Genomic DNA, 23,784 nt, shown 5'->3' with positions numbered 1-23,784 from the left:
TTCCCATCACTTTCTTGAATTGCCCAGATTTTCACAAATGGAAACCTTAGCGAGCATCGGCGATATACAAAAATGCTCGAGTCGCCCATTCACTTCAATGGGGTTCGTTACTCGAAACGAACCCTCAAGCATCGCGATATTTTCGTCCCGAGTAACGAGCACCCGAGCATTTTGGTGCTTGCTCATCTCTACGCAAATGTTGTTCCGATCTTCAAAAAAAGGGAAGTAGGTGGATCCAGGAAACTACAGGCTTGTGAGACTGACGTCTATCCCGAGAAAGCTCTTTGAACAAATTATTAAACAGCAAGTATGCAAGTACTTGGATAAAAATGGAGTAACTAACCAGAGCCAGCATGAGTTTGTAACAAACAAGTCATGCCAGACAAATCTAATTTCCTTCTATGACAGAATCACTGACTCGGTTGATCAGGTAAATGCTGTGGATATAGTATAACTTGAATTTAGTAAAGCATTTGACAAAGTATCTCATACCATACTTATTGAAAAAATGAGGAAATATGGGATTGACAAGGTAACTGTTAGGTGGATGCACAACTGGCTGAGTGATCGTACTCAAAGAGTGGTCATAGATGGCTGCACATCCAAGTGGAAGAATGTGTCAAGTGGGGTACCACAAAGCTCTGTCCTGGGCCAGTGTTGTTCAACATTTTTATAAATGATCAGGAGGAGGGAATTGATGGGAAACTGATCAAATTTGCTGACGACACAAAGCTGGGAGGGATAGCTAACACTAGGGAACAGAGAGTGAGAATAGAAAAGCTTGAACAGTGAGTGGTGACTAATAGAATGGTATTTAACAAGGAGAAATCTAAAGTCGTACATCTGAGCAAGAAAAATTAAAAACAATCACAGAAAATGGCCGTTACTTACTGACTGAGGAGTGCATATAGATGCATCCTCCTCTCACCATGCAGGTAGCTGACTACCAAATGGAGGAATGAATAACACCTGTGCAGGACACCGATAAGACAGCCACTCACACTGCCTCTTGATAATGAGGGGGGTGGATGTTTGGTGTAAACTCCCACACATAGTGGATACAGGGTGCCAGACCATTCTGATATATGTAGTTCACCATGCAGACCAGCCACCCCCTCATTATCAAGAGGCAGTGTGAGTGGATGTTTTATCGGTGTCCTGCACAGGTGTTATTGGCTCCTCCATTTTGTAGTCAGCTACCTGCATGGTGAGAGGAGGATGCATCTATATGCACTCCTCAGTCAGTAAGTAACGGCCATTTTCTGTGATTGTTTTTAATTTCTTAGTTCCCCTTCTGTGATGTATTTTTGGGTACATTGACTATATTGTAAAACTTTTATTATTTTTTCTATGATCGCAGGGAGAGAAAACGCATCAATTCTGCCACAGATTTTTTTTTTAATGCGTTAATTATGCAGCAGAAATGACACAATACATTTTTTCTGCGGGTCGGTACGATTACAATGATACCAAAATTCTTAGATTTTTTTAGGTTTTTCCACTTTACAGCAATACAAACCCTTTTTTTGGAAATCTTTTTTTTCTAAATCGCATTCAAAGTCCTATAACTTTTTCATTTTTCCATGGACGGAGTTCTGTGAGGGCTTATTTTTTTGCGAGACGAGCTATAGTTTTTATTGGTACCATTTTGGGGTACATACAGCTTTTTTGATCACTTTCATTGCAGTTTTTGGCAGGCAAAATGCTAAACATTAGCATTTTGCCTTAGTTTTTGAGCGTTTTTTTACGCTTTGACATGCAGGATAACAAGCATGTTCAACTTATTGTACGTGTCGTTATGGACATGACGATACCAAATAGAAAAAGCCCCCCCAAAAGGTTTTTTTTACATTCTTATTTTTTGTACATTATTTTGATCTTTTTTTTTTTTTTTTTACACCTTTTGTGCCCCTCAGAGGGACTTACATTATAGCACCGATGATTGCTATAAGGCATTGCAGGACTTCTCTCCTGCAATGCCTTATCGCTTATTACAGCGATCATAGGCAATGGTAATACAGGACGCCTGTAGGTGGCGTCCTGTTACCATGGCAACCAGCCGGGCTCTTTGCGATTATATTGTGAGAGCCCGATAACATCACAGAGGGAGCGCGCTGCCACATGCAGAGTGGCCTCAGAAGTAATAGTGTCCCCTATACCAGCCCCAGCAATAATAGTGACCTTCCCACAAACAGTATCTCTAGCAATAATAGTGACTCCCCCCGCACACACACAATATCCTCAGTAGTAAGTGACCTCCACACACAGAAGCCCCAGCAATAATAGTGAACCTGTAGTGACCCAGTGCAACGGGGCCCCTCCATAACTGTATACATGCATTTGTCTTGTCAGTGTCTTCTGTGTTGCAAGAATGGTGTGCATTGCCTAGCTGCAGCACTGAAAGGGTTAAGTGTCTGGTATGTGAGATGTCTGTCTGGGTTTTGTATCTTTTTGCCTGTCACGTGACCTTGTGAGATATATGTGTTTGCACGGTGTGTACAAGAGTTCTGGGTTGAAAGCATTCTGTGCTGGACCTGCAGCAGACAGGTCTTCAGAAATTCCACACAGCTACCTTCGACCCGTGTGGTCCAGAATGGAAGAGGCTGAGAGGATGGTCTAATGACTGTCGGAGACTACTATCCCCAGGAGTTTGGCAGCATGAACCTGACCATGAGTGTGGACTGGCAAAGATTAGGAGAGAGAAGGGAGTGTGGTACGGGGCCAGGACCTACAGATAACTGTGGCTGTGGTTTCTCCTGACGTTCCGTGAGTTCTCCCTGTCACATCGCCTGTCCAGGAAACTGCTGAACATTATTTGTTGCCAAAGTTGAGTAAAATGACAGGTCTCCCATCCGTTTCCAGAGGCCGCTTCTTAAAAATTACCCCCACGGAAGCTGCGCGAGAGAGGATTTACTCCACCATCTAGGAATTACCAGCTGCAGAAGAAACAGTGGCGTCACCCGTGACTAAGGCAATCCAAAATTGAGATTCCCTTTTTATTAACCTGCCCTCGGCCCTTGGACGTATCACTGTTTACCCTCCAGGTGGAAGCGAGTAGAGCCACTGTGATAAGGCCCAAACTCTACCCCACTGTCTCCTAGACTGTGGCCTGCTCCTCGGACGCTGCAACGCCCCCATATACAGTATCGCCAGCAATAATAGTGACCACACACACACACACAGAAGCCTCAGCAATAATAGTGACCCCCCCCCCCCCCCCGAAATAATATTGACCCCCCCCCCAGAAGCCCCAGGAATAATAGTGACCCCATACACACAGAAGCCCCAGCAATAATAGTGCTTCTTTATACCAGCCCAGTGACCCCCACAGTGACCTATATACTTACCTTCCTCCTGGTCTTCACAGCACCGATGGCCAGAAGCGTGTGTGCAGCAGCGCCTCCTCCCCTCTGCTCTTGTCTCCTCTCTAGCAGAACCAAAGAGGAGAGCTCCTCAGCTCCTCTCAGGAGGAGGATCCCGGATGCACACACTGTTATCAGTGTGTGCATCCGGTCTGCGGCACTGCAGAGTGATTATGGGGCAGGGAGCTGCAGCACCTCGCCTGGTAATCACTTTAATGGCCCAGCAGTTGGAACAGGGCGTTGGCGCCGGTGCAGCGGCCGGCACAGGGCAGTGGCGCCGGTGCAGCGGCCGGCACAGGGCAGTGGCGTCGGTGCAGCGGCCGGCACAGGGCAGAGGCGTTGGTGTAACGTAGGCACAGGCATCAGTGCAGCGGCCAGCACAGGGCAGGCATCGGTGCAGCAGTTGGAACAGGATGGAGGCTTTGGCGCAGCGCCGAGGAGTCGGCGCAGGGGCACAGGGCGGTCTACGCAGAGCAGTGCAAGTGACTGAATACAGTGAGTGAAGGTTGGGAATCACATATGACCCAGACTGCAGGCGTGCAGCCGAGGAGTCCGGGAGGCATATTTAGGATTTCAGCCGCACTTAAGCAGTGCTGCTAATTAGAGCCACCTGATTGGCTCTTCGGCACCATGTGACTACACAGCATGCACGCGGATTGCCTTCAGCAGCCGTGCACTACACACTACACTTAGGCCGCCTGCAGACGAGCGGGTCGGATCCGGCGGCAAGAATTCTCACCGCGGGACCCAACCTGAGCGCCTGCAGAGACGAGCGCGTACTCACCCGCGCCCGGCGGCCCCTTCATGTGCCGGCTGCCGAGCAGCCGGCGCATGCGCAGACCGGAGCCGGCGGCCGGGTGAGTGACGTTTCTGTGCGAGGCTCTGCGAGCCCTGCACAAAAATAGAACATGCCGCGGTTTGTTTGCCGCGCGACATTTCGCGCGGCCAAACCGCGGCCGTCTGCATAGGAGTGCGTATTGTAATGCACTCCTATGCAGGCTTTGAGCTGCGGAAATCCCGCCGCGGGATTTCCGCCCGTGTGCAGGCAGCCTTAAACAGAACGGGGTTAGGTTTAGGTAACCCTAACCCTAATCCTAACCCGTGCTGCTTAAGTGTAGTGTGTAGTGCACGGCTGCTGAAGGCAATCCGCGTGCACGCTGTGTAGTCACATGGTGCCGAAGAGCCAATCAGGTGGCTCTAATCAGCAGCGCTGCAGAACTGCGGCTGAAATTCTAAATATGCGTCCGGGAGACACAATGACAACAGAGAGCGCGCCCCCCCCTGCTGGCATCTTGCAGGTATTACAGTTATCGCTGCAGAATTACTGAAAGGATCTACAGGGGATTTCTCTGTTGTCCACGGCAGCCAATCAGCGCGCAGCTTTCACTTTACCTCAGCCGTGTGAGGAGGCAGATATCTATATTACTCTTCAACCAATCAGGTTGAATCAGGAACCCAAACATGGGAGTGACCACAGACAACGGGCGGTGTGTGCCCCCTGCAGGCCATTACAGGAAGCAGGTTTGTGTTGTCTGGGCACACTACAGAACTGAGCTCTGTGAGGAGAGCGCCGCCAGTAACAGACTGGTAGGGGGCGCCCCACAACCAGCTGTCGTGCACATTCATGCGTCTTCAATGGCGGCCGCGACCACAAGATCCTCCTGTGTGAGGTGCTAGACCGCCATATCATGACAGACAGAGCCCGCCTCCTCCGTCATCTCGCGGTATCAGAGCTCAACATGGCCACAATGTAAGCGGCTGTGGGAGGCGTCCCCCCAGATCCTCCACGGCAGCTCCGGAACAACAATGGTAGGTGACCGGCGGGAGTGTCCTGCGCCTCTACACGGCGGCGGCCTTTTGGGGGGCAGGAAGGGGTTAAGTAGGTCACCGCTGGCGGCTTCTCATTGGCTGCCGGCGGCCTGAAGCCATAATAGGACGGATGGTGAATGGCCGCAGTGTAGTGTTAGTAGGTGCCGCGGGTGGGCGCTGCAGGCGGCCGGGCTTTACACTATGGCCTCCCTCACACGGGGATACTGGCTGTGGAATACTGTCCGTTACTTCCTCTGGATTTTCCTGCGGTGTCCGCATTGAAGTCAATGGAAGCCGTCCGACCCGCCGCCCGTCCGCAGTGAACGGACAGTTCGTGGATTCCGCGTCATCGCCTAGCAACCGTGCGGGGGAAAGAAAAACTGTCCTGTGCGATGGCGACCGCCGGGTCCATCCGCAGTACAGAAAAGACGGCGATAGAGCAGGTCCGCGGACGGCGCTGCTGCCAGAGCTGGACCCCGCAGCGGACCTGGATCCGTCTGTACTGCGGATGGTCTGCACGGCTCGCCAGCGCACATTCACACTGTAGTCCCCCCCCCCCCCTGTAGAATTTGGCGCGGACTGCCCGCAGGGCGGATGGCTTCCATTGACTTCAATGTGAACACGGCAGAAAAAAGGAGATCGCTGCGATTTTATTTTATTTTTCCATCCGCAATCGTAAGCCGCAGTTGGTTTCCGCTGGTGTGCCCGAAGAATCCCTTTAGCGCTGCATGCCCCGGGCAGTATTTGCTGCGGGTCGCCCCGGGCAGTATTTGCTGCGGGTCGCCCTTCCAGGCTGCCTTCGTGCGTCTCGTGCAGCAGGTCACTGAGGTGACGCTGCAGCGGCGGATTACATGCGCTTGCAGTTAAAACTGTATTTTGGTGACTTGAGGCACGTTCATACGGGAGTATTGTCCCCACATATTACACACGCGTGATACCTGGTGAATGCAGTGAATGGACTCTCAGGCTGGGTTCACACGGGGCGTATTCCCGGCGGAAATCCTGCGGTTTCGCCGCAGCAAAAACCGCGAGATTTCCGCCGGGAGAACCGCCGTGGAAAAACCCTCGGTGGCTTTGAAGCAGCCCGGCCGCTTGCTTTTCCGTTGCGGCCGGTGCTCCCATAGAGGAGAGCGCGGCCGAAAGAAAAGATAAATAGACATGATGCATATTCTGAAACCGCGGCTGCCGCAGCCGCGGTTCCGGCCTGACTTACTGCAGCGGATTGGCCGTCCCGTGTGGACGAGATTTCTGAGAATCTCGTCCACATGGCTGGCTAATCCCGAGATTAGTGGCCGCAGGCGGATTTGCCGCTGCAAAATTTCACGCGGAATTTCCGCGGCAAATCCGCCCTGTGTGAACCCAGCCTCATTCTTTCATGCCCTTTGGCATGTGTACACTAATACGCAGGAGAGTAGATCCCAGCATGCTCTAGTTCTCTGTATTGGTCCGCAGCGTGACTGCTATACCTGGTGTGATACATGGCAGTCTGCATGCTGAACAGAGCGGAAGAAGTAAAGTCACCGGGCCACCCCGCGACTATGGGCACAGTTATACCACGCTGCCCCCGTGCCAGCTGCACCTTAGTAGGGGACAGTAATACCACCAGATCATTTATAAAAATGTTGACCAACACTGGCCCAGGACAGAGCCTTGTGGTAGCCCACTTGATACATTCTTCCACTTGGATGTGCAGCCATTTATGACCACTCTTTGAGTATGATCACTCAGCCAGTTGTGAATCCACCTAACCGTTGCCTTGTCAATCCGATATGTGGTAATGTAAGGCCGCGCTGCACCCGCACGTTAGTGGGGGCACTGCGAGGCCGCGCTGCACCCGCACGTTAGTGGGGGCACTGCGAGGCCACGCTGCACCCGCACGTTAGTTGGGGCACTGTAAGGACGCTCTGCACCCGCACGTTAGTGGGGGCACTGTGAGGCCGCGCTGCACCCGCACGTTAGTGGGGGCACTGTGAGGCCGCGCTGCACCCGCACGTCAGTGGGGGCACTGTGAGGCCGCGCTGCACCCGCACGTCAGTGGGGGCACTGTGAGGCCGCGCTGCACCCGCACGTCAGTGGGGGCACTGTGAGGCCGCGCTGCACCCGCACGTCAGTGGGGGCACTGTGAGGCCGCGCTGCACCCGCACGTCAGTGGGGGCACTGTGAGGCCGCGCTGCACCCGCACGTCAGTGGGGGCACTGTGAGGCCGCGCTGCACCCGCACGTCAGTGGGGGCACTGTGAGGCCGCGCTGCACCCGCACGTCAGTGGGGGCACTGTGAGGCCGCGCTGCACCCGCACGTCAGTGGGGGCACTGCGAGGCCGCGCTGCACCCGCACGTCAGTGGGGGCACTGCGAGGCCGCGCTGCACCCGCACGTCAGTGGGGGCACTGCGAGGCCGCGCTGCACCCGCACGTCAGTAGGGGCACTGCGAGGCCGCGCTGCACCCGCACGTCAGTAGGGGCACTGCGAGGCCGCGCTGCACCCGCACGTCAGTAGGGGCACTGCGAGGCCGCGCTGCACCCGCACGTCAGTAGGGGCACTGCGAGGCCGCGCTGCACCCGCACGTCAGTAGGGGCACTGCGAGGCCGCGCTGCACCCGCACGTCAGTAGGGGCACTGCGAGGCCGCGCTGCACCCGCACGTCAGTAGGGGCACTGCGAGGCCGCGCTGCACCCGCACGTCAGTAGGGGCACTGCGAGGCCGCGCTGCACCCGCACGTCAGTAGGGGCACTGCGAGGCCGCGCTGCACCCGCACGTCAGTAGGGGCACTGCGAGGCCGCGCTGCACCCGCACGTCAGTAGGGGCACTGCGAGGCCGCGCTGCACCCGCACGTTAGTAGGGGCACTGTAAGGACGCTCTGCACCCGCACGTTAGTAGGGGTAATGCAAGGCCGTGCTGCATCACAGAATTTGTATCAGCAGAAGTGGATCATACGGAGAAGCTGTAACGGGAAGGTATACAGCTCTGCTGCGTTACAGATTAGTGTCGGCCCCACATGTGACAGGAAGATGTTCTTGTCTTATACTTATTTCTTCTTTTGTAAATCCACATCACAACCCCGTGTAAGGCCGGATTCACACAAGTATATGCGGGTTGTGTATTTACGTGTGTAACAGTATTTTTTACTGTACTTTCCGCACGTAAAGGCCCTTTTACATACAACAATTATCCCTCAAAATTTGTTCCAGTGGACAAAAGTGAGCAATGATTATTGTTACGTGTAAACGGGCAGTCGTGCGCTATTCGCTCACTTGTCGTTAGTCGCGGGTTTTTAGCAAGCATAATTTGAATGGAATTTGTCCAGTCTTGTCTGTGGATGGTTTTTCTTTGCCTTGCGTACATAATGAGTACATTGTTTACTCTCCTGGGAGAAGACAATGGAATCTGCTGGCCAGATAATCCCTCACATAAAAACACGCCCAGCTGAGCAAACAGAGAGATGGAGATAATCCCTCACATAAACACACGCCCAGCTGAGCAAACAGCAGGGAGATGGAGAGGAGTAGAAGCCATTATCTGTACCTGTAATTTTATTCAAAAATGTCTGTTCCTTCAGTCATGCGGTCGTTTTAACGATAATCATTGCATGTAAAAGGGCCTTTTGTCGTGTGTAAATAAACACGCATCGATGCCCTCAGCCAGGGAAATGGCCAATTAGTTTAATGAGGTTAAGACGTGTTCTTTCCTTGCGCAAATGCACAGGAAAATGGAGCATGCTGCATATATCTTGCATGACCAAATTGTGCGCACCACATACACGCTTGTGAACGCAACCATCGAAATAAGTGGGTTTTCTACGTTTTTGCGTGCATACATTTTTCATGCACAAATGCGCTCATAGATAATCCGTCTGTGTGAATCTGGCCTGAGGCGCAGATGTCTCCTCTATTTGTGAAAGCAGCTTTAGGCCGGAGTCACACGAGCGCATTGTTAACACGTCCGTAATACGGATCTGAACTATGGACACGTTGGGTATTACATGGCAGCCTTGTGTCCTCGCTATTTTATCCGTATTTACCGTTATTGGTTTTATAGTCTGCTCAGAAAGTACCAGTTCAGTGCAGATGCCGGTGATGTACCGGCACCGCCGCGTCTTCACTCCACGGACTATCAAGGGCGGATTGCGATATTGTCCACAAAAACAGACCAAGTACAAACTAGAACTACTGTGTGTAATTATATATATGTGTGTAATTATATATGTGTGTGTGTGTGTGTGTGTGTGTGTGTGTGTGTGTGTGTGTGTGTGTGTGTGTAATTATATGTGTGTGTGTGTGTGTAATTATATATGTGTGTGTGTGTAATTATATATATATGTGTGTAATTATATGTGTGTGTGTGTGTGTGTGTGTGTGTGTGTAATTATATGTGTGTGTGTGTGTGTGTGTGTGTGTGTAATTATATATGTGTGTGTGTGTAATTATATATGTGTGTGTGTGTCTGTGTGTAATTATATGTGTCAGCGGGCCGCTGCCGCCCTCACCACTGCGCCGGGCCCCTTCCGCTGACTTGGCTGCCGCCCTCACCACTGCGCCGGGCCCCTTCCGCTGACTTGGCTGCCGCCCTCACCACTGCGCCGGGCCCCTTCCGCTGACTTGGCTGCCGCCCTCACCACTGCGCCGGGCCCCTTCCGCTGACTTGGCTGCCGCCCTCACCACTGCGCCGGGCCCCTTTCGCTGACTTGGCTGCCGCCCTCACCACTGCGCCGGGCCCCTTTCGCTGACTTGGCTGCCGCCCTCACCACTGCGCCGGGCCCCTTCCACTGACTTGGCTGGTTTTTGGTTCCCCTGGCAGCTGCAGACGGCCGCATGGAGGTCTATAAGAGGTTTCTATACGTCTCTCTGTGGCCATCTACAGTTTCCAGCAATCAGCTGTTTCAGCAGCGGACCGCACTCATCAATACTTTTGACAAATCAACATTTAGCTGAAGGTGCGGGTACTGCTTATAAATACTAAATTTCCTTCTCCTTTGGTTCCTCTGGTTTCACGTTGAAGTGAAGGGATCTGCTTTAGGCCTCATTCACAAGGCCGGCATATAGACGGCGGTCTCTGCTCTCCTGTCTCCGTAGCCCCCGCACCCAGCATGTCTCATCCTCCTGTGTGACGGCCATGAGATTAGCCTCTTGGGCTGTTGTGGTGCGGTCTATGGGACCCAAATCTACATCTGTGTGAAGGGGCCTGTAATCGCCCATATCCCCCTTAGCGAAGGGCCAAAACACGTCGTGAACCAACCTGAATATGTAGAACAGAAAAGTCAAGTGTTACTTTGGGGGAGTGGAAGTGGGGCACCTTCTGGCGTGGAGGGGAATTGTGAAGACATGATGGAATTAGACCGCCTTGTCACCCGTCGGGGGCTCCCTTCTTTTATATTTTCTGTCAGTAAGGGGGCCCCTTAACATGTCGTTTTGGCCCTTCATTTTCCATATACAAGCTCCTGCGGTATACGTGGATTGTATCCATAAGCCCCCATTATCCAGGCTCATGGTGGGGATGGGAGTCGCAGTTTGGTGTTCGCCTCGGGCAGCTGGAAGTCTCAGACCACGCCGCCTACTCTTTACATTAGTTTTCAGAGATTTTGTTAGCTATAAATCTACAAAATCTGCCCTCTAGTACGTTCCCTACCCTATAATTGTGTGAGAACCTGTGTCAGCAAGTGTATAAATGACTGGGTTATGGCGGCCTGCCGCTGTGATGGGGATGGGGGGGGGGGGGGTACACCGATATTGGGCAGCCGTCAATGGCTTTCATGTGTTTTGCCCGAGGGCTCTGTCTGGATGGCTGACAGCTTTGGCCTCTGTTTTAGGATGTTTTCACATCATTTTGGCTAAACAGAATAGTATAGTTTACTAAGAAGGGGATCCACTGTGTCTTGGCCCCCGCTTATAAGCGGACCGTGATGTAGCTGGGGCCGAGATATACAGCTTTCCTACAGTCCGGTAGTACGGGGCTGTGAACAAGTGTCAGAATGGTTTCGCACAGTCACTTTTGCAAAAAAAGTCCCGATGATGACAATATAATGGACTGTTTGTATTGTACCTTACGTGACATAAAGGATGATTCTTCTGTTGTTGCGATTTGATTCTAGCCGTATCCACATATCTATTCTTCTAGGAGAAGCAAGAGGAGCCGACGGCAGAGGCACAACCTGCAGGTTCACTTCCATCTACACCGCAGTCTGTAAGAGGGGTGAAGGTGGAGACCAAGAGACCAAGAGAAGCCGGCAGAAAAAGGAACCCCGCCCCATCAAGTACGTCTAGTGGGCACATTGTCTCATACACAGCGTAGAGACAATGTGGTTGTTTCTCCCAGTCGCCCTTCCGCCCCATACACACGGACGCCTGGGGAGATGGCTTAAAGGCTCGTTCACTTGTGCAGCCTGTTTGGACTGGCAGATACGTCGTTGGCTCGTTCAATGTGAATGAGAAGGCCTGAACGATAAGTGAGCGAGCCTGCATAAAGTAAACCATTATCGCTCGGTCGCTGGCTGCGTTTAGACTGAACAATTATCCTTCACTTTCGCTTGTTTGTACGATAATTGTTTTCGTCTAGAAGGGGCTTAAGACTCTTTACATGGAGCGATAAATCATTTGCATGCGCGGATGATGACCGCTTTCACTCATGCGCCTGTTTATGAACGCAGTTAAATCATCTGCGGTTCACAAAACGCTCAGTTGTTCACGCTGGCTATACCAGTGAATGACCAAGCGATTGTTGTTCCCTCGCAGCGATGTGCAAATGAACGAACTATTATTTTTAACGATTGATGAATGAGAAGCAGACAAATTCGTGTTCGGCATTACCTGTCTTTACATTGAACTATTATCAGTTACATTTGCACGATCCAATGATTGTTTTGAATAATCATTCCATGTAAAAGGGCCCTAATTAGAGATGAGCGAGCATACTCTCTAAGGCAATTTACTCGAGCGAGTAGTGCCTTATGCGAGTATCTCCCCGCTCATCTCTGAAGATTCGGCTGCCGGCGCGGGTGACAGGTGAGTTGCGGCGGTGAACAGGGGTGAGAGAGGGAGAGCGAGATCGCCCCTCCGTTCCTCCCCGCTCTTTCCCGCCGGCAGCCGAATCTTTAGAGATGAGCGGGCAGGTACTCGCATAAGGCGCTACTCGCTCGAGTAAATTGCCTTAGAGAGTATGCTCGCCCATCTCTAGCCCTAATGCCTCTCCAGACATCTCTGGCAGCAGAATTTGTTTCTTTGAGCAAATTTTGAGCGGTAATTGTTACGTGTTAATAAGCCTGAACTGCAGAACCACAGAGGGTCGTAGCGGGCCTTTCCTATCCTTCTTTCAGCAGCCACAACAGGGTTTCTCCCCAGTGGTCATAGCATGGCAACTTCTGCATGAAAGAGCGTGGCACTTGGTCAGAGACAACCTGGCTCCGTGCGTGCGTCACTGTATGATTGCATTTAGTGCAGAGCTCAAACCTTTGTCAGGGCGATGATTTGCCAGCTGTCCCGATTAGGTTTTGTCTGGTTCTGAGTTCTTCTATAGCCTGGAATCCTCCTATAAATGGTGTGGCCTGTAGGGACAATATGTATGATAATCTTTTTTTTTTATTATTCTAACAAACTCTTTATTATGTTGTGCAGAAAGGGGTCACAGATGTTCTACGTATGGCTGTAACCGGACATTCCTCAACATGCAGGAACTCATCCATCATGTTTCTATCCATTATAAACCCACGCAGTCTATGCAAGGTAAGGCGTGAGACTTCTGCGCACACTGGGTAAAGCCAATTATCAACCTGTTGACCTGATAAATGTTGACCTGAACTTGATCGCCAACATTATGGTGGACAGACTAGCAGTCTTTATGTTTGACCTTATGGCACTGGCTTTTCCGCAGTGACTGATTTTCACACAGAACTGGCGGTGCTCATTAAGATAAACGACCCATCCCTCTGGCCACTCCTCACTATTAATTACACTGGATCACAAAAAAAAAAATGTTGTCTACTACTTGGGGTATTTCATGTGTCCTGTACTAAACCGAGTGTGTAGAGTCCAAGTCTGTAGTCAGATTTTGCCTCAGACGTCGGGTTCTGAAATTATACACTGTCTCATTGGCTACTCAAACAGTCAACTCAGCCAGTTGTGTAGCACATTGTATCTGCCAGTAGTGCGCTCAGCCCTGGACGGCCGCTGCGCCACTTTGTAACAATCGCTCACAAGCAGGCGAAACTATATATCCATCCGCTCGGCTCCTCCAGCTCCACAACATCATGCTGGCAGGGTGGAGCGTTAGGACTTCCTAGGTCAACTGATTTGTTGCTTTGAGGTCACACCAGTGTTTTGACCATTTCCCTGTATTATGGCTCTGATGTATTGCTTGGAGCTTTAATACCACTAGGGCTGGTTTCACACGGACGAGAAAATTTCACAAGATTTGTGTGCTGCTAGATGTACAGGTCTCGCACAAATATAAACCCCATTCATTTGCATGGGGTCATACACATTACTCTGGCTGCCATTATGGAGTCAGAAGGGCACATTTTTCCTCCTAATGAGCAAAATTGGCTGGTTGAGGGTTTTTTTTGCCTTCCTCTGGTCCAACAGAAGGGTGAAACAGGCTGAACTAGAGGGACATTGCCTTCATTCAGCGATGTTTTCCTGCATAGCACCACATTGCGATGCAGAAAACAAATTGCGGCATGTTCTATCTTCCTGTGATATCACCTATTGTTCTCAATGGAAGAACTCCGCGATCCTCTGCCGTGGTTGTGACAACTGCGGCGGGGATTCCCTTCAGCCCCCTTTCACATGGATGGCGAGAGGGATACTGGATGTGATTCACGGCCCGATAATGCCCTCGTCTGTGTGAAACCAGCCTAAATGGCTTTTATTTGAATTTCTAATACATTTGAGGGTTAGTTTCTTCAGTAACATTGTCGTTCTTGTTAACTCTTTGAACACTGGTTCAAGGTTAACATTTGTTCCTCTTCCTTTAATTTCTCCTTGTTTTATATTTCAAATATATAATTCCTGAGAAAAGTGTGTTCCTCTCCTCAAGAAATCTGTTTTGGAGACTATCATATTAATAGTAGAAAAAAAAGCTTTAAATTTTAATTTTTTTCCCCTAACACAGATAAAAAGTTTGTATGCTCCATAATCGGATGTGGTGAAATGCTAGATAGCATGCAAGACCTCATGAGCCATTTGAAAGTCCACTACAAGCCTAATCGCTACTTTAAGTAAGTACATGGATTTGAAGATTTTATTTTATTTTTTTTCCTTTTCTCTCCTGGACAGCCGCCCCAGTAAAACGTTGTGAATGTTGGCTTGTGCGGCTCCAGGCTGTGGGGCATAATCTCGTTATTGAATATCAAGATGTCTGCGTTTTCAGCTCTTCTGCTGACACATACTACTGAATAGTGACAGACCTGGTGTAGACTAGAGTCTACACTGGAACACATATCTCAACATATCAGACTCTGGACAGCCTTGGAAAGCTTCAGGAGAACCTGAGAAGCCTACAATCTGCAGTAGCCCCACCCCCATGACATGAGCACCTTCTGCCCTCGGCTGCTGGCTCCTCCCCCTTCTCTCCTAGTCTGTAAGCGCCCTCCCAGCTTATCGCTTAGTTGTAGCATTCTTGGCGGCTTTCAGTCATACCCCAGCGAGTTCCTGAATGGTCCATATTTGTTCCACAATCGCATCATTTACATCATGTGATTGTAAAGAGCTTAGAGAAATGATCTCGCATTGTATGGTGAACTCTTAAGGGCTTCCTGACCTACAAACCAAACCTCAAAGAAAGCGCGTCTAATCCAGGGAGAAGGCAGCTTTGATCGGCGCCATGGAGACGGGGACGCCAGCGCCGGAGGGGGTAAGCGTATAACTTCTGTATGGCCAATATTTAATGCACGATGTATATTACAAAGTGCATTACTATGGCCATACAGAAGTGCTTAACCCCACTTGCTATGGCGGGACAACCCCTTTAATGTGTTCAATTTTTAACTCTGTCTTTAACCAAACAAACTTGTCCATAAAAATATTAAAATAAGAGGTTGTTGACATTTATCTCATTAATGCGTTTCTCTCTTTTATTTCTTAACAGATGTGAAAACTGTATGCAGCATTTTCGTACTCATCGATCCCTGTTTAAACACCTCCACGTGTGTTCTGACAACGCTGCCCGCGCGGCATCACAGGGCACCGCATCCGTACCTGCTTCTGATTCAGAGTCGGCAACCCCTGCAGGACCAGCGAGTCGCCAAACAAGTGTCATCCAGTGTGTTAAAAAGGATGCTGCTTTCCCCGTGTCCGATGATACTCCGACAACATCTATGGCGGCGGTCGCTTCAACATCCACTCTTCCTGGGGGGCACCTTTCCTCCATGAGCAACTTGGTGTCCCAAGCTACTAACTCATTTCCTGCTTATGACCCAAACCTGTTTGCAGGACGAGCGCCAGGCCCATCTCCAACCAGTGCTGCCAATTCCTATCTACCCTACATGAATCCATCAACATACAACTTGCCACAGGCCTCCATTTCTCAAAGACTTAAACCATTTTTGGGGAACCAAAGCCTACCTGCCTCTAATGCCATGTGGAAAAAGAACCAAGGTCAGGCAGAAAGTTTATGATGGTTACTATGTATTGAAACGTGAATCTGTTCTTTGTGATGGTAGCAGCTATGTGGTAACCAGGTTGCATTCATGGACTCTTATATTTACTTGTGTGTTGCTATTAAAGATTCTTCACACATGGGCAGTAGAGAAATAGGCCAAGTAAGGCCTCCCCTCCCTCGTGGCTATTGGCTAAAAAGTACTGAAAGCAGCTTGAGACAAAGGCATAAAATTGCATTTAAAGGAAATGTGTCAACAGAGAATGACCTATTGTTTAATTAAGTTTTTATTATATTTGTGTTTTGTTTTTTTTTTAAATTTCCCATGTCCCTAACTTTCCATGATTCAAGAAAAAAAAAATCCTAACATGGTATGTTAGGCTGAATGAAGACAATGTCCATCTAGTTCAGCCTGTTTCAACCGTCTAGTTGATCCAGAGGGAGGCAGAAGCCAATTAGCCCATTTGGGGGAAAATTCCTTCCCAACTCCATTACAAGATTTTGTCATTTTCACTCTGGTCGCTAGGCCATGTACTAGTCTGACCCCTCCTGTTCTGTAGAGCTGCCTCATTTACCATAGACAGTAGATGACTTCTTCAAGAGAGTGTTCTAGGTATAGTCTGTGACACATGAACGGTCAGTGTACAGGGCGGGGAGGAGGTGAGCTGTGGCATCACCTATTGGGAATGGTGGCTCCTGTGTTATCTATACATAGGGATTGCCTTTCAGTGTTATCCTGCCTGTTTAACTGGTATGAATGTTTGATATTAATTTTGAAAGAAAAAAATTATATAATGGAAAGACTAAAATCTCCTTTAGAATGTGCATCCTCCTAGAAACTGGTGCTGCAGCACTGCTGGCTCACTAAAGGACAAGGAGCACTAATGCAAGTCAGACTAGATCACAGTTCAGGGGACTAACATTGAACTACATAAAGCCGTTCAGCTCGGGCCCACACTGTTTCCATGTATATCTTCCTCAAATCCACACAATGTCTTACGGCCTTTTTAGATCAAATCTGCTGCGTCTACTCTGTGTCGGCGGCTTGGTCAGTCTGCTAGGATTCAGCCATCCCTTTGATCGCCTCTTGGCGCATGGATCCTGGCGTTACACCGAGGGGGCTGGAACTGATCCTGTAAACTAGTTGTAAAGCAAACAGCTGTGAGTATATACAGCAGCCCAACAGCCGTAAGACACGGCGCGAGGGCCGGGATCCTGCATGGTTTCTGTATACATGTGGGGTGTTTGATTAATATCACGCATTGAAACAGTTGCATTCTATATCCGCCTGGGCCAATATCACAATCTCTACAAAAGGAATTATTCACCAGATACCTCTGTCTCAAATAACAATCATATTTTGCATTTTATAATAAGTGATTGGTGCAATTAGGACATATAAGTGAACCAGGAAGGCCCCACACTGCTAAGACACCAGTTGTTAGAAGGGTATACATTATACAGTATATTGTATTTAGTCTTTTTCTTATCTTTTAAATATTATATAGAGAGCAAAAAATACAACTACGAAATATCAAACCTTCATACTGGTAGCCTTATTATTCTAGTGGTTTCATTGGTTTAACATTGTGTGGGTATAAGACCCACTCCACATCACTATCTTACCCGTGGGTTCAGTGTGCTGCCCATCTACTTGCTACCTAACTCTGCCTGTGCCGATAGAGCTGGCCATACACAGCGGAGCATTCGGCCGGCAGCTATCATGCCGGACCGCCTCGTACTCGTGCAAGTGCTATGAATGCAGAGAGGGAGAGAAAGGCACCGTAAGACCGTTCTGGCAACGACTTATCTCCAACCAAAACAAAAGGATCAGGCAGTTGGAATCCGCAACTGCCTAATCGTCACGTCTCCTCACATCTGCTGTATTGGGACCCTTCCATCCATAATATAGAATCAGGGAATCTAGAAGACACTGGTGTTACAGCCTTCCAAACTACCAGATGAGATTAGATCCAACTTCTCTTTTATTTGTCAATTGAACAACCAGCAAATAAAAACATGTTTTCGAGTAAAGAACCCCTTCATCAGCTTTACTAGATTTAGTACAGCTACAACACCGGTTCGAGTCTAGTCGGAACTGTACATTAAAGACCACTGCTGGACCAACGTCAGGGAAGCGACAGCTGAGGCTTCTCTGGGGTGTGGAGATCTGGTTGGCTGCGCTCCGCTTGTACCATACTCCATTTTATCTACAGCCCCACATTGGCCAAGTTGGCCTTAGCTGCCTATCCTGTTGGGTTTTGCTTCACCCAGTTTTTGTCTCTGAACCTACATATTAGAGAATTGTCCAGACCTGCCCCAATGGATGGGTTCGCCCGATTTACGTCTAGTGTTTGGCCACCCTATTGAAATGACTACTGCGAAGTGATCTCTAGAGAGAAGAAAGTGTCAGCCAATTAGGCTTTATGGCCGGGTGAAAACTGCAGGATTTTAAGATTCTTTTTATATATTGATATTATTTTATATTTTACATAAAAACTTACATTTAAAGAGGTCATTTCTTGATGACACATTCTCATACATTCCCACCAGAATTCTTACAATATGCCTCCCATTCATTTCTGCATTGTGAAGATTTCTGCAGCACAGATTCCACATGCGGATTGTGCCCATGGGATGGAAAGGGCTACATCCTTGTGTGGACCTGCTGCAGAGATCTGAGGCGCTGCCATGGGTTAACAGATGGACTTTGCTTAAAAAAGTCCAATGCAGCTTCTGCCATGTGAACGTACCGTAAGTTTGGCCTTCATTTGCTGCTGTTAGACTACTTTCCAGTGTTTAGAGTTGTGTTTTATTGTGATGTAGATGCTGTTCTGCTAGTGTTGGGCAGTTGGAAAAAATAGCTTTTTTGTACTTTGTTAAACATAAAGGTGATTGATGTGTCCTTATGATTATTACCTGCTGGCTCTATTGAGAAGCACATGATGGGATGTGGTGAATAGGGTACGAGGACCGATCATTAAAGATTTCCCTGACCCACTTCCTGTGGACCGAGAGCTGTGAAACGTGGCCCAGTTATTAGTCCTTCTCTACATAAGTGCCACCTAGGGGCACACACATAACCCATCCCTTTATGCAGTTGTAAACACCTGGCTTGTAGAAGTCGACAGGTCGCTCCAAAAGCCACGTTGTGACTCTGGAAAGCAGAGTCTCATCTGGAAAATACTTGCCCTTCAAAAATGGCTTCATTGGTGGAAAGACGTGTGAGGTTGGGAGAATTTCATACCCGCAGCAGCGTGCTTCCATCTGGGCAACATGTGAGTTGTGAACAGGGGCAGAAGGCGGACCCCTTGGGTGAGCCTGCCTCGTCTCTTGCTTCTGATGGCCTCAGTACGCAGCAGTGAAGCATAAACTATGTCCCAGTAAGTGTGATACCCTTTTTCTAGGGAATCCATCAAGCCTCCTCCGTGCTTGTCCCAAAAGACTGTGAGCATGACCTTGCCTGCGGAGGGTTGGGCACGTGCCTTCTTTAGAGGCGGTGAGTCCGGGTCTTCCATTGCATCAACTGGACTTTAGTCTCCGGATCATAGTGATGGACCCAGCTTTTATCCTTTTGGGATCAGTCTGTTGAAAAGGTCGTCCTGGTTTACATGGCACATCTTCAAACGAGCCTGGGAGCGTTCGACTCATTCCTGCTTCTCGAAAGGTGTGAGCAGCCGGGAAACCCAGCGAGCGGCTACCTTATGCATATGAAGATGGTCTTGGATGATTTTTTTTTTCCACGGACCCCACACTAATCTTGACGTTTTGGGCTAGGTCGCGAATGGTTATGCGGAGGTTTTCCAAAATGTTAGCCGCCACTTCCTGGATGGTGTGTTCATCAATAGCGGAGTGGGGCCGCCCTAGAATTGGAGCTGTTTCCACTGAACTCTGACATTTGAATTGACTATGCCAGTTCTTGTCTACATCATATGATGGGGAATCCTCCCCATACACCTCTTTCATCTCATCGAATGTCTTCCTTGCTGTGCGGCCTTTCAAGTAAAGGAACTCTGTGTTCCACTGGGTCCATTATGAGACCTCGCACCACTTCAGCACCTGTACAAGAAAGACTGTTATCAGTTCAGAGTTGCAAATTGGCACATCACCTATAAAGACTTAAGGCCCATTTACACGCAAAGACAATCTTTCAAGTGATTGAAAGATTGACAGTTTTAGCAATCATTTTGCATAAATTGTTAATAAACACTAATGTCCATTAACACTTTATCAGCTTCATTTGCAGATCCTAGCATGTCTGAGCTCCGCACACAGCTCCATTGTTCTCGCACGGGCTGTCGGCAGAATACAATGTAATCTTCGATTCCTGTGCAGAACACAGCGTGTGATCCCTGTTATCTCTCTCTAGCTGAATGATGCATTTTGCACAAAGAAAGACTAGAAGCCATGGGATGAAACGGAAAGGGAGGAGACACAGATTAGATATTAGAAAAAACTTTCTGACAGTAAGGGTGATCAATGAGTGGAACAGGTTACCACGGGAGGTGGTGAGTTCTCCTTCAATGGAAGTGTTCAAACAGAGGCTGGCCAAATATCTGTCTGGGATGATTCAGTGAATCCATCACTGCGCAGATGGTTGGAGCCGATGACCCTGGAGGTCCCTTCCACCTCTACCATTCCTTGATTCTATAAACTCGCCCTAAAATCATCGTTCAGCCGAAGAGTGAACAATGTCAGCGTTAACACCCAACGATTATTGCTCATATGCCATCGTTTGAATGAATTTTGAGCGATTAATTGTTACATGTAAATGCCCCTTTTATATCATTACATATGTGCAGTTTCAGCATCCTGCGATAAATAGAGGTGGGTCAGAGGAAATCGTTAATGAACGCCCCTCATGGTGATGCATTCTAGTGGGATTGCTCCATCAGGTTGGAGTTAAGAGTGATTTACCGCCCTGCACCGTCTATAGTGTTATTCAGATTGTGTTGTACGTCTGCCTCATGACGTCACCGTCAGCCTCCTCCCTGCCCCAGCTGTGGCCCCTGACCGCGTGGCCCTCATACTCCCTGAGTGGTGCAGTTGCTGCTCATCAATGTGCTTGGAAACATTATGAATACTCTCTGTGGTGGAAGGGTGGTTAACTCACCGATGTGTTGAAGCTTTGTAGAACAATGGTAGCGCCCCCTGGTGCTTGAATGCATTAATACCATGTGATGAAGCTAAATCCTAATTTGCAGTAACTGTGCCTTAACAATATAGACCCTTTAATCTTCATTACATAAAAGCCCTCACACGTCGGGGTCTCCAATACCTCCGCTTCCAAGGCAGATATTCCATAGTATCGCCAACACTGTCGCCATGTTTATTGGTCTTTGAAGAGAAAAACTTTGCTAGAAGACGAGAAAGCAGGAGTGGCGGCAAACTCCCAACGTGACTGCTCACTAAGGCGTCTTTCACAGGACAGTGTGCATTTTTACATTTGGCTGATCGTGACTAAAAAGTGCATGAATGAAGAATAGCAACGATCAAGTCCAGAGCTTTAGACGCTTTTTTGTGTCCATTCCCACGGGCGGCTGCAGAGTAATGGCAAAAAAATGCCCTGCGGCATGGAAATCCCTCAATCAGCAGAAATCCTCAGAATGACCACTGAGGCTGTGGTATTATGAGGCCCCAAGGAATGTGATATCACTTGGTTACAGAGAGCGGCTCTTGCTCTGGTGGACATGCCCTGTTGCATTACACAGGCACCGTCATTGGTTTACATGTAAATTGTGTAATGGCTAATTGGTCCTGTAGAGGCGCTGTAGGGACATTTAAGGTTTCCTCAAAGATTACAGCTGATCGCTGGGGTGCAAAGGGAAACAGTTTGGGATCAGGTTGTTGTAAAAGGGTCGTTTAAAAAGGAGGGATTAAGCAAAGCAGAGAACCCACTTAAAGCAATTCTCCAGTTTGGGAACAAAATCCTGTGATGGGGCAGGAGAGGGAGGGGGCATATCGCCTGCAGTTCTTCTCTGACACCTTCTGATCGGCTGGCTCCAAGCTCTGTTTTTAGCTGTCCTAGATGGCTGTAGCAATCTACCTAATGCACACTGTGCACTACTCTGACTGTCCAGAACTGCTCACATGATCAGCACTAGCCAATCAGAGAGCAGGTATAGTGCATTGGTAGTCTTAGTGCTCCTGCCCATGGACGGATAGTAGCTGTGGAATCCCGGCGGGTGTCTGCACTGAGGATCTGTGGCAAATAGCGCCCATAGTATAGTAGGGGAAATCAGTTCTTCTGCATCCGTGCGGAAACCAATTGCGGTATCCGCAAACAAAGGAAAAATCACGGCATACTCTATTTTTTCGCAGATTCCACGTTATCGCTAAGCGATGACGCGGGAGAAGCAGTAATTAGAAAAAAAATATTTACTGCGCATGTCCGATAGCGAGCTGTACGGGACATCCACACTACAGAAGAACAAGAAATTAACCAGGTACGTGCGGACGCCGCTGCTGGCAGAGCTGGACTTCACTGCAGGATTCATGCGGAATCCAGCTCTGCTGGGGGCCTAATACTAGCAATGCCCTGTGGAGATTACCTAGTCTGGAGATGGCATGGGCCAGTTTGAACTGCCAAAAACAGGACCTTGATGTGAGGATTGAAGGGTCAGCAGAGAGCTGCAGTTACCTTACCCCTCTCCTCCGCCGGCCCTGGGACTTAATTTTATACGGAAACTGGAAGGTCATTTTAAAGGTGATGTCATTAGAGATTAGCGAACCTACTCGTTTCGAGTAATTACTCGATCGAGCACCGCGATTTTCGAGTACTTCTGTACTCGGGTGAAAAGATTCGGGGGGGCAGGGGGAGGCGTGGCGGAGCGGGGGGTAACAGGGGGGAGCCCTCTCTCTCTCTCTCTCCCCCCCCCCCACTCCCCGCTGCAACCCCCCACTCACCCACGGCGCCCCCCGAATCTTTTCGCCCGAGTACGGAAGTACTCGAAAATCGCGGCGCTTGGGCGAAAAAGGGGCGTGGCCGAGTACGCTCACTCATCTCTAGATGTCATCAGAAAATCATCCAGTGTATAAATCAATTTGTGTTAAACATTAGAGATGAGCGAGCGTACTCGGCCACGCCCCTTTTTGCCCGAGCGCCGCGATTTTCGAGTACCTCCGTACTTGGGCGAAAAGATTCGGGGGGCGCCGTGGGTGAGTGGGGGGGTTGCAGCGGGGAGTGGGGGGGAGAGGGAGAGAGGGCTCCCCCCTGTTCCCCACTGCTACCTCCCGCTCCGCCACGCCTCCCGGCGCCCCCCGAATCTTTTCACCCGAGTACGGAAGTACTCGAAAATCGCGGTGCTCGATCGAGTAATTACTCGAAACGAGTAGGTTCGCTCATCTCTATTAAACATCTTTTTTAAGAATGATTGTAATTTTTTTTATTTACGATTTCATTATCTGTATTGTAAAGCAGATGGTGCAGTTTTCTCACTGATCACTGAGCCTAAGGGCCAATGTCCACTTGCAGGTACGGATTCCACTACGGAATCCAGCTGTGCCCGCGGACATGGGGAGAAAAAAAAAGATGATCTTTACTGCTCCAGCGGGGCTCTCCCCTGGGCCGGGCAGATCTTCTTTCTTCAGCATTGTGGATGTACAAATGTTTGCTCTGATCTCACAGATGCAATTGCTTCTTTAGAAACCTACTGAATCCATCTTCAGAGAGAATGCTTTCTCTAATACAAGAATGGTCATTTTTCTATAGATTTGTACATTTGATAGTAAAGCAAAGCTCCAAACAGCAATCTAGTCAGAACCAGAGTCCTGAATTGTAAGATTTGCTGTGTTGCTATGGAATTAACAGATCAATGTTTATAGTATGTCCATTTATTTTCCAAAAGTGCATACATGTATGAAGCAGTGGAACTGTAATGGGTAGCGCCCCCTCTTGTAAGTTAGGGGTGGTGCAGTGTCCGAGTCTCCCCGTCAAATCCTCTTAGCAGGTCCGAAGGCACGTAGTCGCACTGCACACACTTATGTAACATAGTATGTTACGCTGAATTAAGATGATGTCCGTCTAGTTCAG

At 49.1% G+C, this 23,784-nt stretch overlaps 1 protein-coding gene across 1 annotated transcript in view; it reads left to right on the top strand.

The window, feature by feature from the left end:
* Positions 1 to 4,846: 4,846 nt before the first annotated feature.
* ZNF414 (zinc finger protein 414) overlaps positions 4,847 to 23,784 on the top strand; it is a 32,506-nt gene continuing 13,568 nt past the window's right edge. The window contains exons 1-5 of the mRNA XM_066574186.1: positions 4,847 to 5,171; positions 11,280 to 11,415; positions 12,773 to 12,880; positions 14,268 to 14,373; positions 15,243 to 15,751. Coding sequence (XP_066430283.1) covers positions 5,169 to 5,171; positions 11,280 to 11,415; positions 12,773 to 12,880; positions 14,268 to 14,373; positions 15,243 to 15,751 — 862 coding nt within the window. The 5' untranslated portion in view covers positions 4,847 to 5,168. The remainder of the gene's footprint in view (positions 5,172 to 11,279; positions 11,416 to 12,772; positions 12,881 to 14,267; positions 14,374 to 15,242; positions 15,752 to 23,784) is intronic.

Source organism: Eleutherodactylus coqui, chromosome 7 (genome assembly GCF_035609145.1).
Source record: "Eleutherodactylus coqui strain aEleCoq1 chromosome 7, aEleCoq1.hap1, whole genome shotgun sequence".
In the NCBI taxonomy this organism is placed as follows: domain Eukaryota; kingdom Metazoa; phylum Chordata; class Amphibia; order Anura; family Eleutherodactylidae; genus Eleutherodactylus; species Eleutherodactylus coqui.
The sequence above is the reverse complement of the archived record's forward strand: the minus strand, read 5'-3'. Positions and strand labels throughout refer to the sequence as shown.